Source organism: Acartia tonsa, chromosome 13 (assembly GCF_053477335.1).
Source record: "Acartia tonsa isolate MP-2025a chromosome 13, ASM5347733v1, whole genome shotgun sequence".
NCBI lineage: Eukaryota > Metazoa > Arthropoda > Copepoda > Calanoida > Acartiidae > Acartia > Acartia tonsa.
Window position 1 is genome coordinate 27,750,836 of NC_137272.1, and position 18,419 is coordinate 27,769,254.

At 31.8% G+C, this 18,419-nt stretch overlaps 1 protein-coding gene across 1 annotated transcript; it reads left to right on the plus strand.

Moving 5' to 3' along the window:
* Positions 1-5,340: 5,340 nt before the first annotated feature.
* LOC145334864 (uncharacterized) lies at positions 5,341-17,619 on the plus strand. The gene is made up of 11 exons (XM_080180471.1): positions 5,341-5,418; positions 5,730-5,821; positions 7,933-8,000; positions 8,996-9,067; positions 9,806-9,869; positions 11,128-11,189; positions 12,759-12,800; positions 13,179-13,210; positions 16,446-16,547; positions 16,927-17,004; positions 17,490-17,619. Exons 1-11 carry the CDS (start codon positions 5,345-5,347, stop codon positions 17,539-17,541), a joined length of 738 nt encoding a protein of 245 aa, XP_080036597.1. The 5' UTR covers positions 5,341-5,344; the 3' UTR covers positions 17,542-17,619.
* Positions 17,620-18,419: the final 800 nt, after the last annotated feature.

Sequence of the window (18,419 nt, forward strand, 5' to 3'; positions counted from 1 at the left end):
TTTTCTGCAAATATGAATGTTGTTCACATTAATAAAAGCGCCACTACTCTTTATATAATCTAGCTTATGTCTGTACGTCATTTTGATGAATGGTTAGCCCTAAAAGAACAGTGTAGTTGTTTCTTAATCACTGGCAAAACAAACACAATTCTGTAATTTTATAACCCTTTAATAAATACAATCAATACACTTCCTAAGTATATAATAAAAACGTGTCAATATTTTTAAAAAGTGTAGCTACTAATACTAAATAAAAAGGTACGTTTGTATTTCATCCAGTGATCACTGATAATACATAAATACTCTAAAGGTTCGAACTTAAACTTGTAATGAGTTTATTGACAATTCTAACAACTCTAAAATGAATATCTAATTATCATTTTAAAGTTGTATTTACTTATTGTATCACATATTTTATAAATTTTACTGTAATACACTTTACTGTTCTTTCACTGTTGTTTCACAGATTTCGCTACTTATGGACAAAATTTCCATTTTTCACAATAAAAGTTTAATTTGAAATTATTAAGGTAAAAAAAGAGATAAAACATGGAACAAGAAATGTTGTTACTAAACAATAAGAAAGTTATTTCACTCATTGTGTGTGTGTGTGTGTGTGTGAGTGTATGTGTGGGTGTCTGAGTGTGTGTGTGTGAGTGTTTGTGTGAGTGTGTGTATGTGAGTGGCTGGAGGAGGGCGCAAACTTGACACTGACAATGACCGACCTCGGCTATCTATATGCAGGGATCTAAAGGGATAAGACAATGGCAAATAAATTAAATGTACATCCCTAATGATGATACACAAAATTACCTCTTCTATAGATAACAACTGTTGGTAGAAACGTTTGGACACTCAACTTTAGTAATCTAACCAATCAAATTTCACTAAAAGTCCTTAAAGATGTTCAGCCAACGAATAAGAACACGCTACTATAAAATTTTGGGGACAAGTTTAATAAACAGCCCAATGTCCCCTTCCTCCCTGACCTTTATATGACTCCTAAGGAGATTTGAAACACTGTATCACAATACTATGAACACCTAGAAAATCCTAATATTACTGTACTATACTAATGCATTGTTTTCAATGACCAATCTAAGCCTTAACAGAGCTATGCAACACCCATTATCATAGACAAAAAATTTGTAAAGATAGGTCATAAAAACATTTAGAATTTAATATTAAAAAAAGGTTCCACGCCAAACGTAGGAGTCCCAAACGTAGGAGTGGAAAAACATCAGAGTGGACAAACGCAGGAGTCCCAAACGTCGGAGTGGGACAAATGCAGGAGTGAGACAAACGTCGGAGTGGACAAACGCAGGATTTTTGGGACAAACGTCGGAGTGGACAAACACAGGAGTCCTAATTTTTTTCTTTCAATTTTGAATTTTTTTTATACAACCCCCCCCCCCCCTCGGTCCCGTTATTTTTCTTAGTTAGGATAGGTTAGGTTATAGGCCAGGGGGCCGACTGCTGCGGCTAGGCAGGCTAGGGGGCTGAGATCTGCGGCCATAGTCATTATTTTGTTGACAGGGGTATAAAAAAATTTTAAAATTACCATATTATTAAAATAGCGGACACTCCTAGGTTTTACTTAAGCAATGTCCACTCCGACGTTTGTCCCACTCCTATGTTTGTCCACTCCGACATTTGGGACTCCTGCGTTTGTCCACTCCGACGTTTGGGATTCCTATGTTTGGGGTAGGACCTAAAAAAATATTACCTAGTAAAATTAAAATTTTGATTATAAAAATGTTATAGCACGTATTATTAAATATAATTTAAAACAAATGCTTTTATAATATCAAGAAAATGCATATTCCGTTTATGTGCAGCTACTATATACTAGTCTTTCCTCCAAATTGTCTGTCGGGCAATGACCACCCTTTATTCTTGAAAATAGATTGAGGTGGGTGGGGGGGGGGGGGGCCAAGGGGCAAGCTGTAGTTTTCTCCACTATACTTATCCCTGTGGTAAAAAAACTACCCCTGGTCTTGTTTTCAATTTTGTTCTAAAATATAGAAGTTTAAGATCGAGGCTTTTATGCTCTACAAGGTACTTTGAGGGAAAATGACCAAATAAGAACCAAGTAAAAGTTTCTGACTCTGATTATGACGTAAAAAAAAATTAGCCAATGAGAATCCACTATAAATCTTACCATTGGTCAATTACTGTGTATACTGGCCTCTCATTGGCTAATTTTTTTAACGTTATAATCAGAGTCGGACACTTTTACTAGGTTCCCAAATAATTTACATAAGTTAGAAAAATCTATTTTGCTAATATTTTACTTTGTAATGATTATATTTAATCTATGTTAAGAAAGTCTGTGTGTATGTCTTTACTTCTTTTAGGACAACAGGTATTAACAATACAAATTATCTCAGGGATAGGATAATGGACGACAATGGATAATTTTCATCTAATTTTTATAAACAATCTTTCCCATTAATAGATTAAAAATTATTTGATGGAAAGAGTCGAAGATTATTTTTGAGTATATTGTTCTCCTCTATCCTGTATAACCACAATTAATTTTAAGCTACCCATGGCAGAATGTTATGTATAATGTTTTTAAAAGGGTCGGTCCGTCCGTCCATCCGAGACAAATAGCTTTTTTTTTGTTAATTTATGCATATTAGAATTGTCCTATCGATTTCAAACTTTGCATGGTGATTCCTGTAGTAGTTAGGTACGATTTAGAAAGCGTAGCAACTCTATAATCATTACCAGAATGTCCTTACGTCCCTTTTTAACATGTTGATTTTTTACTTTTTAAACACAAATTTTTATGTGATCTAATTATCTGATTGTTCTGATTTTTGATATACTGATTCCTGGGACAACAAAGTATAATATTATAAGCAAAGCAACTCTATAATCAAGTCCTAAAATGTAAGTATGTCCATAAACATTATCCTGTATCAAGAAGTTTTTCAACAAATTTTCTCACAATTTTGCTTTGTCTCTTTTTCATTTATATTCTGATTATCAGTTCTGACACCATACAAGTTTTAATGTCCGTTTGTCCAACCATATTAGTGCTTTGCTTTTATAGAGGTTGTCATCCTTGTTTTTTTTGTGACCAATATATAATATAATTAACGACAAACTATGAATAATGTAAATCTATTGAAAAAAATTAGAATGTTAAGACTTATAGTAGTGAAGCTACTCTATAATTAACTTTGTCTGTCGGTCCTTCAATCCTTAACTCTATGGGGGAAATGTAATATTATTTTTCTCGGCTGTTACTTAGGATAGACTGCTGTTTTTTTTGGTGAAGATATTCTTTATTGAACACTAATCATCTACTCTATAACTTACCTTGTCCGTTTGTTTATACTTGTATTCTTTATGCTTCCCTTCTTATGGATTCCATAATAGCATCTAATTTTAATCTATAGTTTTTGAAACTTTACTTAACATCTTTTTGCTACTGTCTTTATTTATCTAAGACATAGAAAATTTAAGGCATAAATTAAGATATAGTGTAAAGCACTTTTGTATATGAAATAAGGTTGATATGAATTGATAATAAGGTTTTCTCCCAATAATATAGCATAAATTTTTATAATCTTCCATCCAGTGGTGTGCACAGCGATTTATCAGGGGATTAAATCTAAATTTTAAGGAAGTGTTATCACCCTACAATTGTACACCACAACGTTCATCATATTTACAGGTTCTATTTAATGCTAGCCATAAAAATGTATATAATAGTTATTTATCGCAACGTATTATAGAAATTTTCCGTGGATATTAAAACAAAAAGTTATAGGATTAAAACACCAGTTTAGTTACCCCGTTAATACAATGCTATACATGATTTTTCAGTGTGGCGGTGACCTGGTTCTAATCCATCGGATATTAATCGGTTTCGAAGCCATACTGGAAAAAAAACAAATTTTAAAAATATTTCCTTATAACAAAAAAATACAAAGAGTATAACGTTTTTTTCTCTGTGAGACTCTTTGTATATTTCTTTCTTAAAAAAATTATTAAATATATTTTACAACGAAAATCATTAAATGTTTTCTTTTGAATTTAATCATGAAAATTTAATTTTTTTACTTAAAAAATTAAGCAAAATAAAATTAAATCTTTAAAAAATAATCAGCTGATTTTGTTATTTGTGTTTTAGTTCTTCAGCTGTTCTTAACAAACAATGTTTTGTTTGTACTATTTATTTAAGTTAAGAAATATTTACATTAATTTCAACAATTATTTATAGCAAATTTCTTTGTTTTTAGTTGCGAAGCTACTCTACAATTAGAAATATCCGCCCGTCTATCTGATACAAAGTGAGGGAAACGTGATTTTCTCGGCTCCTATTAAAAATAGACGTCTGAAATTTTTAGTGAAGATTCTTATAATATATGCCCATCTAATCTTTACATTGCTTGGTCCATCTGTCTGTTATTTGGGGCGCTAGATCGATATATAGATTTTCATATTTTCATGATTTTCTCAACTCCTTTTTAAGATAATGGATAATTTAAGTTTCATTACGATTTTTTATATTAATTTGGGTGCTATATCGATTCCTAGATTTTTTGGTTTTCTTTGTTTTTTTCGATTCCTATTCAGGATTTGCGGCTTAAATTATCAGGGATTTAATATATTCTACATATTAAAAGCGAAGCTTTTCTATAATTAGGGTCCGTCCGTCCGTCACAAACGGATAGCTTTTTTCGTTATTTAGGCATGTTAGAATTGGCCTATCGATTTCAGACTTTGCGTGGTGATTCCTTTAGTAGTTAGGTACGATTTAGAAAGCGTAGCGACTCTATAATCATTACAAGAATGTCCGTATGTCTTTTTAAACATGTTGATTTTTTACTTTTTTAACAACAAATTTTAATTGATCTAATCATCCGTTTGTTCTGATTGTTGGTATACTAATTTCTGGGACAACAAAGTATAATGTTATAGGCGAAGCAACTCTATAATCAAGTCCTAAAAATGTAAATATGTCCATAAACATTATCCTGTATCAAGCAGTTTTACTTACAATTTACTTCGACTCTTATACATTTATATTCTGATTATTCAGTTCTGACACTATATAAGTGTTAATGTCCGTTTGTCCTACCGTTTTAGTGCTTCGCTTTTATGGACGTTGTCATCCTTGTTTTTATTAAGTTTATTATGGATAGGCATAGGTAAAATCCCCTCCTCTATTATCTCCAAACTTTTTTTTAAAGATGGAAAGGGTGGTATTCTGGGCTCGCTAGGCGCTTGAGACAAAGCACTTTTTCATGAATGCCTTTTTTTGACAATTTCACTTTGGTTGGTATATTTTAATTCGAACATTCTTGTTTTTATTTCAGAAAAAAATATGATTTCAGTATTTATACGGTTGTTGCCGCTGATTTTTATGGTTCTATGTCTAGATGATTGTGACGTTTTAAGGTTACAAGCTTTTTTTGTTGTTTTTAGTAAAGATATTTTTTAATGTGACGGATGATATGCTTTTAATTTGTGTCTAATAGTTCTAGGAATCATTATTTTAAACTCAAGAGAATCGGCGGGTTGCTTCACATTCCTAATTGTACCTTACGGTTATAGGAATTATCATTCCAAGGTTGAATTCATTAAGATAATTCTAACACGCAAATAACGTTAAGAGCTATCCTTTACATGAATTAGATAGACCGAACGACCCTAAAGTTAGAAAAGCTTGCTTTTAAAATCTGTAACTAACAACTTAAATTATACTATAGGAGAGAAAATGCGCTACTAAGAGAATTAGTGGCCTTATACAGAGGTGACGCACCTTCAAATGCTCCACAACTAGCCGGCTCTAAAAATGAAGGTATGGTTTTTTTTTATTATTAATGTAGATTTTGAACAATTTTTTCTGCTAAAAGGGGTATGATAATCTTCTTTAAAGAAGTTTTTTAGAATGTAATATGGGACTTTTCGTATAAAGAGGGAGGTCATTGTCTAGTAAATCCCGTAAAGGTGTGTGTTATAAGGCCTAAAAATAGTAGTAGAACGATAAGGTGCTCTATATAATTGTATTCCCTATTGAATAGAACAATAGGGAATTTTTTTATTTTCTTTGATAACCGTACCTGGAATATCTTAAAAAAATAAGAAATTTCTATATTTCTATCAAACGCTTTGTTTGGCTCAATCTGACAAAAATTTAAAAAAAATATAATTATAATAATAATGTTTTCTATGGGTACAAGGTAAAGGTTAAGAACAATCTATACCATTAAACAAAGGAAGAAGACATTCTTTACAGGTTGATTTATTCAAGGTGACAAAAATTAGTTTTATGTTTGTGGAATTTCATGTTTGGTTGCTTTGAAGTAGAAGGTTTCAATGTGCATTGTTTCATTTCAATTTCACTACAGCGAACAACTACATTTTAGAACATTTTTTTCTGTAAATTAAACTTTCATTATCAAAAAACTAACTTTTTCAACTATATTTTGGTCAATCTTTATTATAAAAAAAAATATTCTGGCTTTAAAATAGGATTTGAAACTAAAAATGACATACTACACAACAAGCAAAGAAAGAATATATGACTTAAAGAAACCTTGATGAAAAGAAGACAATTTATACATTTAGATAGTCCATATGACCCCATTTTTCATCAAACTTTATAAGGTATTTTTTTTAAAAAAACTATTACATTAATACATAAAACAATCATTACATGCTAATTACATTAAGATATAAAAAGATAACTTTTTCAAGCAGGTAGCTAATTAAAGAAATAAAATGTTATATTTTTAAATTAAAAGAATGAACAGACAAAATGTTTGAAAGCAAGATTTTAACTACCTAATTAAGCAAGGGAATTAAACCTTAAAGAATATCTATTATTTATTCAATTATGGTTTTCAAATATGGTTTTAAATAAGTTCCAATAGTAAATGTACAATAATCTATAGGAATATTTACAAATAAATAAGCCGTGTATCTTTAATATCTGTTAAGAAAACCATGGTTGAAAACCATAGCTTTATATGAAGATACATCTCGTAAGGTATATATAAAGTATCTTAGAATACAAATAAATTAAAATTACAAAATAAAGATTATGATATCCAAATAAAAATGAAAGTAAGAAAATTAAACACTATAAAAGCCATTGACATGCAACCTCCACTTTGAATCTCTTACCTTCTTATATAGATTGTATATCTGAATGTTTTCAAAATTGTCTGTGTGTAACTTGTTGTGTTGGTTTGTTTCACTAAGTCATTGTATTATAGATTTGTTAAAGTTTCATTTTAATGTTCACTGCTCGTACAACCTGTAATGGTATAGATTGTTCTTAACCTTTACCTTGTACCTATAGAAAACATTATTACTATAATTATATTTTTTTTTTAATTTTTGTCAGTTTGAGCCAAACAAAGCGTTTGATAGAAATTTCTTATTTTTTAAAGATATTCCAGGTACGGTTATCAAAAAAAAAAAAAAATTTCCCTATTGTTCTATTCAATAGGGAATACAAATATATAGAGCACCTTATCGTTCTACTACTATTTTTAGGCCTTATAACACACACCTCTACGGGGTTTACTAGAAAATGACCTCCCTCTTAGTTTTTATTTTATAATATTTATTTAAATAGAATTTCTTGGCGCTTTCAAATGAAGGACATCAGTCAGCACTGTTAGAAAATGGGGTAGGGAGGTTTAGTTTTTCGTTTTGTTGCTTATGAATTTGGGTCAGGTTAGGTTAGGTATATTTGGGTACTGTATAGCAACGCATGGGGTTTAATCACCGCAAGACCCCACAATTTAAGGTCCCCGCAGAGGTTAGTCATAGGAAAAATAAACTGCCCCTCCCCCCTTTATGTCAATTTATTCAAAATTAAAATTAGATAAAGGAGGTTGGTATCAGTGCTTAGGAATAGCAGAAAATTATTTTTTTTTTTACAAACTTTTGTTTTTGTAGGGGAAAAGACACCAATATGGACAACAAGCTTCATAACTTCCACTTATACAACCCTAGTTACTTTACCAGTAAGTGATATTATTATTCAAACGTATTGAAAAAATCTTTCTATTTGAAAAATCAATGAACTTTTAAAACCCTGTTATAAAGGAGACTAATCACGAATGAAAGCATTTGAGTCTAAGTACCTTCAAGTACATTCTAATCAAAAAGGTTGTTAATATACTATTGGTAATATAATGACTGGTGTACTTTTCTTTCTTTTTAATCATTCGATGAATTTATGCCTTCATTTATTTACAACTCAACAAACATTTGATTCCATTGATACATTTTATCTCCATAAAATCTTGATCAAACATTAGTTTTTCTCTCTTTCAACCTAGCATATTCAACAGAAACTTGAGACCTTTCCAGTTCACTAAAATAAATACATCACTGCTGGAAATTGCATAGTATCTCTCATTCCTAAATTGTCCCTTTTACTTATTAATTAGTAATGTGCTATAAGTTTTTTAATGCAGCCTATTCTTCAACTTGTGTCTTTCCTTTTCTCAAAGATAGTAAACATACTGTCTTTTGCTATACCGACTTTTACTTTCATACACACCTAAAACAGGGATGATAACATGTATATAAGGGAGACTTTAAAATGGTAGGACAAACGAACATTAACACTTGTTGATTGTCAGTAGTGAATGATCTGAATATACACGTATAAAATTCGTGACAAAAAAGTAATGTTGAAAACCTGCCTAATACAGGATTTTGTGTAAGGACATACTTACATTTATCAGACTTGATTATAGGGATGCTTCGCTTAAAACATTGTACGTTGTTGTCTTAGGAATCAGTGTTTCAAAAATCAGATCAATCGGAGCTTGGAAAGTTTGGAATTGATAGGACAATTCTAACCTGTTTAAATTTACGAAAAGAGCTAATTGTCCGTGACGCACGGATGGAGTGACGCAAGGACCGACTCTTAATTATAGAAAAGCTACGCTTTTAAAAATATTTATGGCTTGTGTTGCTGAGCTAGTAATATAAATAATCTTTTATTAAGGTTAGCACCGAGATTCCAATAGTTTTACATGGAAAGCCAATCACGACGACAATTGTAGAACTCGAAACTACGGTAAATATATCTTACTTATAAATATTATTTTTAGATAATGCAAAATTTTTCACTCAGGTAAAGTAAAGAGATTTTTTTTCAATTTTCCTTACATTTCAAAAGTACCTATAGTTTATTTTATTTCAATTAAAAACATAAAAAAAACTCACTACTAATTGTTTTAAAAAAAGAAATTGTATCTTAATTTTATTATGGTTTGCTGCTTTAATAAATACAAGCGACTTTACCACTAGCCTATAGGGGCTTCGCCCCACCCGTTGATAGGAAGTCCCCTTTCTTTCTAGAGGGGGAAAATTTTCTCATGGGGGATTCACCCAAAGATGCATTTGGAGTATCCCACCATATTTTTCAAAAATCTTCTTACTTTATATTATAAACTAGCGGCTACGCCCCTAGAGGCCTCTAGGGGCACTTCAGGAGGGGGACATGAATTTGATAACTCAATTTCTTATTTAAAATTTTTTTTAAAGTAAAAAAATTGTTGGTGGGTGGAAAATTTTTTCTCATTTTTAATTTAGTTAAAAAATGTAAAAATTTTTAGGGGGGGGTATTTTTCATTTTTTGGGGGTGTTTGGGTGACCCACCCCCCAAGAAAATAGTTATAAACCTTCCCGGGACCTATGAGAAGCTACCCTGTTAAGGAGAACCCGATCGGTTCTGCGGTTAGCGAGATCCTTCGGTACAAACAAACACACAGACACACATCCTGTTACTTTAGTATAAGGATTATTGTTTTAGGAAACAATAGCAACAACATTGATACCAACAAGTTCCTTGGTTTATACTAATATCATTCAAACAGGTATTGATTCAAAACTGGTTTTAGCTTTCCGTTACATCCATCCAAAGAGGACTATCCACGAACAAGAGCAAGTGATTCTAAGCATCTTCCAGCATTGACCCATAGTATTTTTTTTAGTAAATATACTAGGTTTATGTTTAATATTTGCTTTATTGACTAAAAAGATAGGTTTCACCATGGTTTTATATGAAAAAAACTTTGATATGTTAAGCATTGTTTGGTGCAATCTCATCGAATGTTTTGATGAGTTCAAACTGTTGTTTAAAAGCCTTGACACAAAAGTATATTATTGTGATTAGAAATTTATATTTAGAAAAGGGTTGGTAACTTGTAAACAGTTTAATTAATGTACTTTTGCAATTTACAACATTTGATGCTTTTCTGCAGTGTTATTTCATTTTGTCCTTTGAACTCAACAAAGCATTTGATGATATTGCTTTAAAAATTGATTTACATTTCAAAGTTTTTTTTCATATAAAACCATGGTGAAACCCAACTTTTTAGTCGATAAAGCAAATATTAAACATAAACCTAGTATATTCACTAAAAAAATACTATCGGTCAATACTGGAAGATGCTTAGAATTACTTGCTCTGGTTCGTGGATAGTCCTCTTTATATCATTATATCCATACCATCTAGTAACATTGGTAATGTAGGCTTATTTTGATATTTACTTTGGTACATTAGAATTGCCCAATTAATTTAAAACTTTGCAAAAATATTCGTGTAATTATGTGTCATGGTTTTGAAATTTATAATTAGGATAATAAATCATTACAAGATGATATCTATGTCTTTTAAACATAATGATTTTTATATTATGTTAATGGATTTATAATTACTTGGATATTACACTAGATTATTCTAATAAAGTAAAACTTGTAGCTGACCCCATCCCCTCTTTATAAGATCCCCTCCCCTCTCCTACTGAAAAAAACAAACTGACCAATAAGTAGTGTCCATGTTAGCAATCTAAAATGAGGACAATTTTTACAATGTCATAATATCCACGTATATTATTATTGTTTATAAGGGGTAGGTAGGTTGTGATGATAAAAATCCGTAAAGGTGTGAGTTTTAAGGCTTAAAACAGTAGTAGAAAGATAATATTCACTAAATATGTGTATTTCTTATTGACTAGAACCATAGACAAATAGAAATTTATATATTTAGTTTATTATCGTTCTACTACTTTTTTAAGCCTTCAAACTCAAACCTTTGCGGAATTTTAGCACAACCTACCTCCCCCTTTTTAGAGCCAACTGCCAGTGTAACTACATCAGATATCTCACCCACCTCAACTTCGTTAAATAATGAGGTACAACTATTTCCATTTTAGAGGTCTGTGATGGGCAGATTCTTTAGACTTGTACATGTAAGGGGGGGGGGGGGGTTAATGCAACCATCTCGTAATCAGTGAGCAAATGCCACTTAGAATTCAAATTTCCATCTGATATTTTGCATGAGTAATCCTTGGTAGGTCTATTTTCCCTAAATCGAACAAAAAGTTGGAAAAGTAACGGCTGGCGGCTCAGCCGTTTAGCCGTTTTTGCTTATTTTTAGGGTAAATCCTTCATCAATTACGTAGGAATCAACTTTATAAAACATATTTTTGGTTTAATTCATGTTAAATGATAGCAATAACCATTTTTGAAACTTCTAGTACCAACAGCTACCGTCTAGAACCGTTTAATAGTGTTTTGGAGTGGCAACGAGTATTATGTGGATAGAGGTTTTGTGACTAATTTGTATTATAGATATCCAAAAAATGGCAAAACTGCTGAGCCGCCAGCCGTTAGCCGTTACTTATCCAACTTTTTTTTTCAATTTAGGGAAAATAGACCTACCAAGGATTACTCATGCAAAATTCCAGATCAAAATTCGAATTGTAAGTGCCATTTGCTCACTGATTACGAGATGGTTGCATTAAAACCCCCCCCCCCCCCTTTGGTACAGATTTAAAAGCGTAGTAACTATCATGATATGAAATTCCTCATGTTCTAAATTACAACATCAATTCACCAAGTGATAATTTTATGCATTAAATAATATTTGCTCAAAAGTATAAAATATATTTCTTTAATGTAGAATTAGGCAAGACTACCCTTACATTTTTATACTTTTCAGGAAAGAAAAGATATGCTATTGATTTTAAAAACAAGGGGCTCATTTTCTTTTTAAAAAGCATTTTTTTAAAAATTAAAATGATACTGGAAACATTCTTGAGAGCGCTGTAATTTTTACCAAGTGAAGTAAAGCATGACAAAACTGGATTGAGAATGATTTGTTTAATTAACATGATCCTTAAGGTTCACCACATGTAATCATTATCAAACAAATATCTTTTAAAATAAATTTTTTTTTTATTGTTTTGTGCTATATGATAATAATCTTCATGAAGCTGGGTATTTTACCGTAAAATTTTCTTTGGGATTTCTGAGCATGCTGAGATTTACGAGATCTTTTACAATAACTCCCTTGATCCCTCAATCCTTTTTCTTTACTGAACAATGCATATAATATTCAATTTTGAAAGCAAATAACATCTTATGTAATTGAATTTTTTTGATGCGAAGCAATTTTGTAATGGTTTGGTGGATGCTTTTTCTACATAATTTTCAAGGATGATAACACTCATTATTAGGGAAGCAAAAAAAATCATGGAATGAACAAGCGGACAAAGTGAATTATAGAGAAGATGTTCAGTTGTCATAAAAAAAGAAAGTTTTGCACGATCTTTATATGAAAAACTTGAATAAAATCATGAAAATTACATAGGGACCTATTCAAATATTGTAAAGGGGGGATTCCAGATTTTCATGTAAACCCAAACACACACACAAAGACATTTTGTCTTTGATAAAGCTTCATATATTTTCTATTTTAGGAAGTAAAGATAGAAACTACCCAAATTTCTAACGCTTTGGAGGTAAAAAATTTAATATTAAACAAGGTATTTTAGGTACTAGATGCTTCTAGTACCAGGTAAACCTGTCAACGTCCTTTCTGAAGTCCAAAATTGGCTTTAGTAAACTTTTTATCAATATTACAATGTGTTTGATGCAGAATAAGACACAATGAATATGAGTCAGTATTTTGAGGTACTTTTAAAAATAGAACTGGATTTTTTATTAAAAGATTCTTTCTCTCTATTAGGGCAGTTTTTATCAATAAGTTATGCATACATACCAAATGATACACTTTTTGTTGTTGTAAATACCAGTTATCTAAAAAGGGCATTTGCTTTAGAGATCATTTGTTGTATTAACAAATACGCATTTTTATATTCTATATGTTTTATTTTAAGGAAGATAAAAGCGAAGGAAAATCCAAATTCAGGTAAAGAAAAAAGGTGAAGCTTTCTACATTTTGAGTATGTTTACACATCTTGAAATCTTGTAAAAAGGTATCCATTTCAAATTAACGGCATAATCCTTACTAGAAAAATAGTAATTCTAGTTATTTTAACACCATTTTTTGTTTAGTTTCAAATTTGATTTGTGATTCTTGTCTTGATTAGGCACATTGTTTTAAGCGAAGCATCTGTATAAGCAAGTCTTTCTATAATGTCTAGCATCTACGCCCCTAGAATCCTCTAGGGGCACTTGAAGTGGGAGAGGGGGACGATCCTATTTTCAATTTCTATTTTTAAAAGGGACGATTCCTCTTGAGGGGGGGGGGGGGAGGTGGTACACCAAGGACTTATGCAAAACTTTATTGCTAAGGAGAGGATAACTATAGCGGTTCAGCGATATCCTTCGGTACACACAGTCAGATACACAAACATAAAGATATCCTTCGGTACACACAGTCAGACACACAAACATAAAGATATCCTTCGGTACACACAGTCAGACACACAAACATAAAGATATCCTTCGGTACACACAGTCAGACACACAAACATAAAGATATCCTTCAGTACACACAGTCAGATACACAAACATAAAGATATCCTTCGGTACACACAGTCAGACACACAAACATAAAGATATCCTTCGGTACACACAGTCAGACACACAAACATAAAGATATCCTTTGGTACACACAGTCAGACACACAAACATAAAGATATCCTTCGGTACACACAGTCAGATACACAAACATAAAGATATCCTTCGGTACACACAGTCAGACACACAAACATAAAGATATCCTTCGGTACACACAGTCAGACACACAAACATAAAGATATTCTTCGGTACACACAGTCAGACACACAAACATAAAGATATTCTTTGGTACACACAGTCAGACACACAAACATAAAGATATCCTTCGGTACACACAGTCAGACACACAAATATAAATACATTCTGCGGTACACACAGTCAGACACACAAACATAAAGATATCCTTTGGTACACACAGTCAGACACACAAACATAAAGATATCCTTTGGTACACACAGTCAGACACACAATCATAAAGATATCCTTTGGTACACACAGTCAGACACACAAACATAAAGATATCCTTCGGTACACACAGTCAGACACACAATCATAAAGATATCCTTCGGTACACATAGTCAGACACACAAACATAAAGATAGGTACACACAGTCAGACACACAATCATAAAGATATCCTTCAGTACACACAGTCAGACACAAACATAAAGATATCCTTTGTTACACACAGTCAGACACACAAACATAAAGATATCCTTCGGTACACACAGTCAGACACACAAACATAAAGATATTCTTCGGTACACACAGTCAGACACACAAAGATAAAGATATTCTTTGGTTCACACAGTCAGACACACAAACATAAAGATATCCTTCGGTACACACAGTCAGACACACAAATATAAATACATTCTGCGGTACACACAGTCAGACACACAAACATAAAGATATCCTTTGGTACACACAGTCAGACACACAAACATAAAGATATCCTTTGGTACACACAGTCAGACACACAAACATAAGGATATCCTTCGGTACACACAGTCAGACACACAAACATAAAGATATCCTTTGGTACACACAGTCAGACACACAAACATAAAGATATCCTTCGGTACACACTGTCAGACACACAAACATAAAGATATCCTTCAGTACACACAGTCAGACACACAATCATAAAGATATCCTTTGGTACACACAGTCAGACACACAAACATAAAGATATCCTTCGTTACACACAGTCAAACACACAAACATAAAGATAGACAGAAAGACATCCTGTTACTTTTCTATCAGGATAATGGTTTGTTAAGCTTTGCATTGTTATCCTTGTTGTCTAAACTTGTGAAAGATAGGGGTCTAAAGAGATAAGACAAGATAAATTAATGTACATCACCAATGATGACACACAAAATTACCCCTTCAATAGAATAAAATTAGTTGCTGAAACGTTTGAACACTCAACTTAATATTTCAACCAATAAAAATTCAGTAAAAGTCTTAAAGTTGTTAAGCCAACGAGTAAGAAAACGTAATTGTAAAACTTTGGGGACCAATGTAATAAACAACCCATTGTCCTCTCTCTTTCTGGAAAGAAGTAGTAATAAACTAGAATAATATTTATGCAAATGAAAATTATAGGAAAACTTAAAAGATTTATATTCAACTTTCAAAAACATTTTCTTTTATTTGTGTATGTAAACAAAAGTTTGTTAGTAGCCAAGCTACTCTATAGTTTAATTTTTCTTTCCGTCCGTCAGTCAGTTTGTCCCTAATGCTTTGGGGGAAATGATAAATGGGAAATTTGTTTGTGAAAATTCCCTATATACTATTGAGCATCCAGTATGAAATTTGCTCCGACAGTCATGATAAAAAATGAAAATATTAGAAAATATAAAATGCCTACTTGAGAAAGGTTTCATGCTTATTCTTGAAATTAACAAATGCTCTTAATATTTCCTCGTCTGTATCAATGATTTTTTTGTGCTTCGCTACTTATGAATGTTATCATAGAGAAGCCACTCCATTAATGGGTGTGTCTGTTATGGTAGGTTTTTAAAAGGGGGAGGCGGATGTGCCACTTTTTGAAACCAAAACTAAAAGTCAACAAAGGAACTCAACTAAAAAAAGAGTTACAGGTCTGAGATTTTGCATGGCAGTTGCTTTATAGGGGTACTCTATGGAACTGTGAAGAAACGGCGGCGCAACCGCCGAAAACCGCCGTTTCCCGCCGAATTTTTTTATGCAATTTCTCGGCGGTTTTCGGCGGTTGCGCCGCCGTTTCTTCACTGTTCCATATTGTAACCCTATAAAGCAACTGCCATGCAAAATCTCAGACCTGTAACTCTTTTTTTAGTTGAGTTCCTTTGACTTTTAGTTTTGGTTTTAAAAAAGTGGCACATCCGCCTCCCCCCTTTAAATGACACATCAAATATCAAACACAGAGAAAAATTAAGCAGCGCAAAATAGATCATTGATAAGGGGAAATTTCAACAAAAGATTTAAGAAAAAACTTTTGATTTTAGGAAGATGGTTTTACATTCCTTTATGGACGATTGTTTGATTGTTATTCTTACATCCTAATTCTTAAAATAAAACAAATATAAAAATGAACAATAAGTTCATCACACTAAAACCTTATTTTTTAATCAGAGGAAGATTGGCTGAGCTAAGAAAGAAAGCTACCCCATTGTCCACAGGATCTAGACCTTCTCCACCTTCTTTTGGAACTAAGAAATCTTTCTCATTGTCGAGGTATGTAAACAAAGATGACTTAAATAATATGTTATTCCATTTTATATTTACATTATGTATCCTCATTCATGGAACCTTTTCAGTAGCGAAATTATTAAAAAAGTTTCACTGTCAACCGTCCGTCTGTCTGTCTTTCCAATGCAATGGGGGAAATATGAATATCCTATTAACCAAAGAGTATCTTATTTACAATTCACATGGTCTGTATGTCTCATGTAGGATCTGTGAATGATTACCTATTTATCGCATCGTATCATGAACAGCTTTCGGTGGATATAAAAATGTACAAATATAAGATAAACACCAGTTTTTTTAGCCCCGAGATAACATAACTTGGTTATTATATACATTTATCTAAGATTTACTGATATCTTTTTAGATCGCAGTTCCCTGGATTCAGTACAAACAGGTTTACCAAATTCAAGCGTCATGCCGTGGAGCCTCCAACAAATTATAGGTAAAACATTTTCTCGTATTCATTCGAATCCGGTGGATAGGAACCGGTTCTCATCCAATTAAAAAAACTATGTCTAGCATCGTATTATATCCAGCTTTCTACGAATATAAAAATGTACAATTATAAGATGTAAAAGTAAAAGGATGTCTGTCTGTCTGCAGCCTAAGATCTCGTCAACCGCTGGACCAATGTGGGTCTCATTTACAGTGAAGCATCTCATAGCAACCAATCCCAAAAAATTTCTTTTAATTTTTTTTAATCAACTAAAATTAAAAGTTGAGGGTTTACTTTCTTATAAGTCTTAAACATGGTATTTTCAGGACCAAAAATTAAATGAGAAAGTGAAAAAAGTAACAAATCAATGATATTAACATTACTAACTTTTGGAATAGAATTAAAAGAAGCTTGGCAGCTATTTTTTTTCAAAAAGCTTCGCTACAATTTAGATATGATTTCCTGTATTACCTAATTTTGTTCTATTTTAGGCCTCAAGAGGTAGAGATAGAATTACAACCAAGTTTTAATATGATCAAATAATATAAATTAGTGAATTTTTAATTATAAGATATTTTATTTATAACGTATCCTGACTAAATATAGCTCTTACAAAACATATCTTTTGATTATATGATAATCGTTATTTACAAAGCTGTTCTATAAGTAATTGATAACGGTCGGTTGATATGTATGTATTACATGTAAGCACATTTTAAAATTATTTTCCCAAAAATTCTGAATGTAGTAAGGTTTAAATAAAAAAATATTATTTTCTCAAATGCTATTAAAGGTATACGTCTGAAATTCTGTTGAAGATTCTCGTAAGCAAAAAGATCCATCCCCTGTGCTGTAGTGTATTTTATTAAACAAATTAAATTTTCTTTCTTATATATTCTCAAATTGAAGGTTTACATAATTAATAGTTATCTAATTGAAAACTCTATATTTATCTTTCTATCAAATTGGAATGACTTTGTATTTGTCTGTAAAATTTCGATAACCACTGAACCGGTAAAGTTAACCATTTGAATTATGCTTTACATAGGTTCTGGGATGATTTTTTTTTTGGTTTTATGCTGTTTTGCTGCCCTCTTAATACTAGGGGTGCAATGAAATTGATTATTAAAGAATGAATAAAACAAGTTAAATAGTAGCTGCGCAACTAATATAGACCTGTAGAATATAATAGAGGGATTCAATCCACTGACACTTGAAAAGAGCTGGCCCATAGTTTACGAGAGTTTTATGTAAATACTCCCGTAATATCAAAGGACTAGGACTTGTATATTTAATCAAAACCGCAAATGAACCTATTTTTCAATTTATTCTATTAAGAGTAGTTAAGGGCAAAAGTCACTAATTAAAACTAAGGTTTTCTATTTTTCGTTGATTTAACAACTTTGAGGACTTAAGATTAT

Bases quoted from the DNA above. Each gene is read 5' to 3' on its own strand.
- LOC145334864 (XM_080180471.1), top strand. From the start codon at position 5,345: ATGATTTCAGTATTTATACGGTTGTTGCCGCTGATTTTTATGGTTCTA. The intron at 5,822-7,932 runs GTATGGTTTTTT...TTGTTTTTGTAG, and splicing joins AGCCGGCTCTAAAAATGAAG to GGGAAAAGACACCAATATGG. The intron at 13,211-16,445 runs GTAAAGAAAAAA...TTTTTTAATCAG, and splicing joins GAAGGAAAATCCAAATTCAG to AGGAAGATTGGCTGAGCTAA.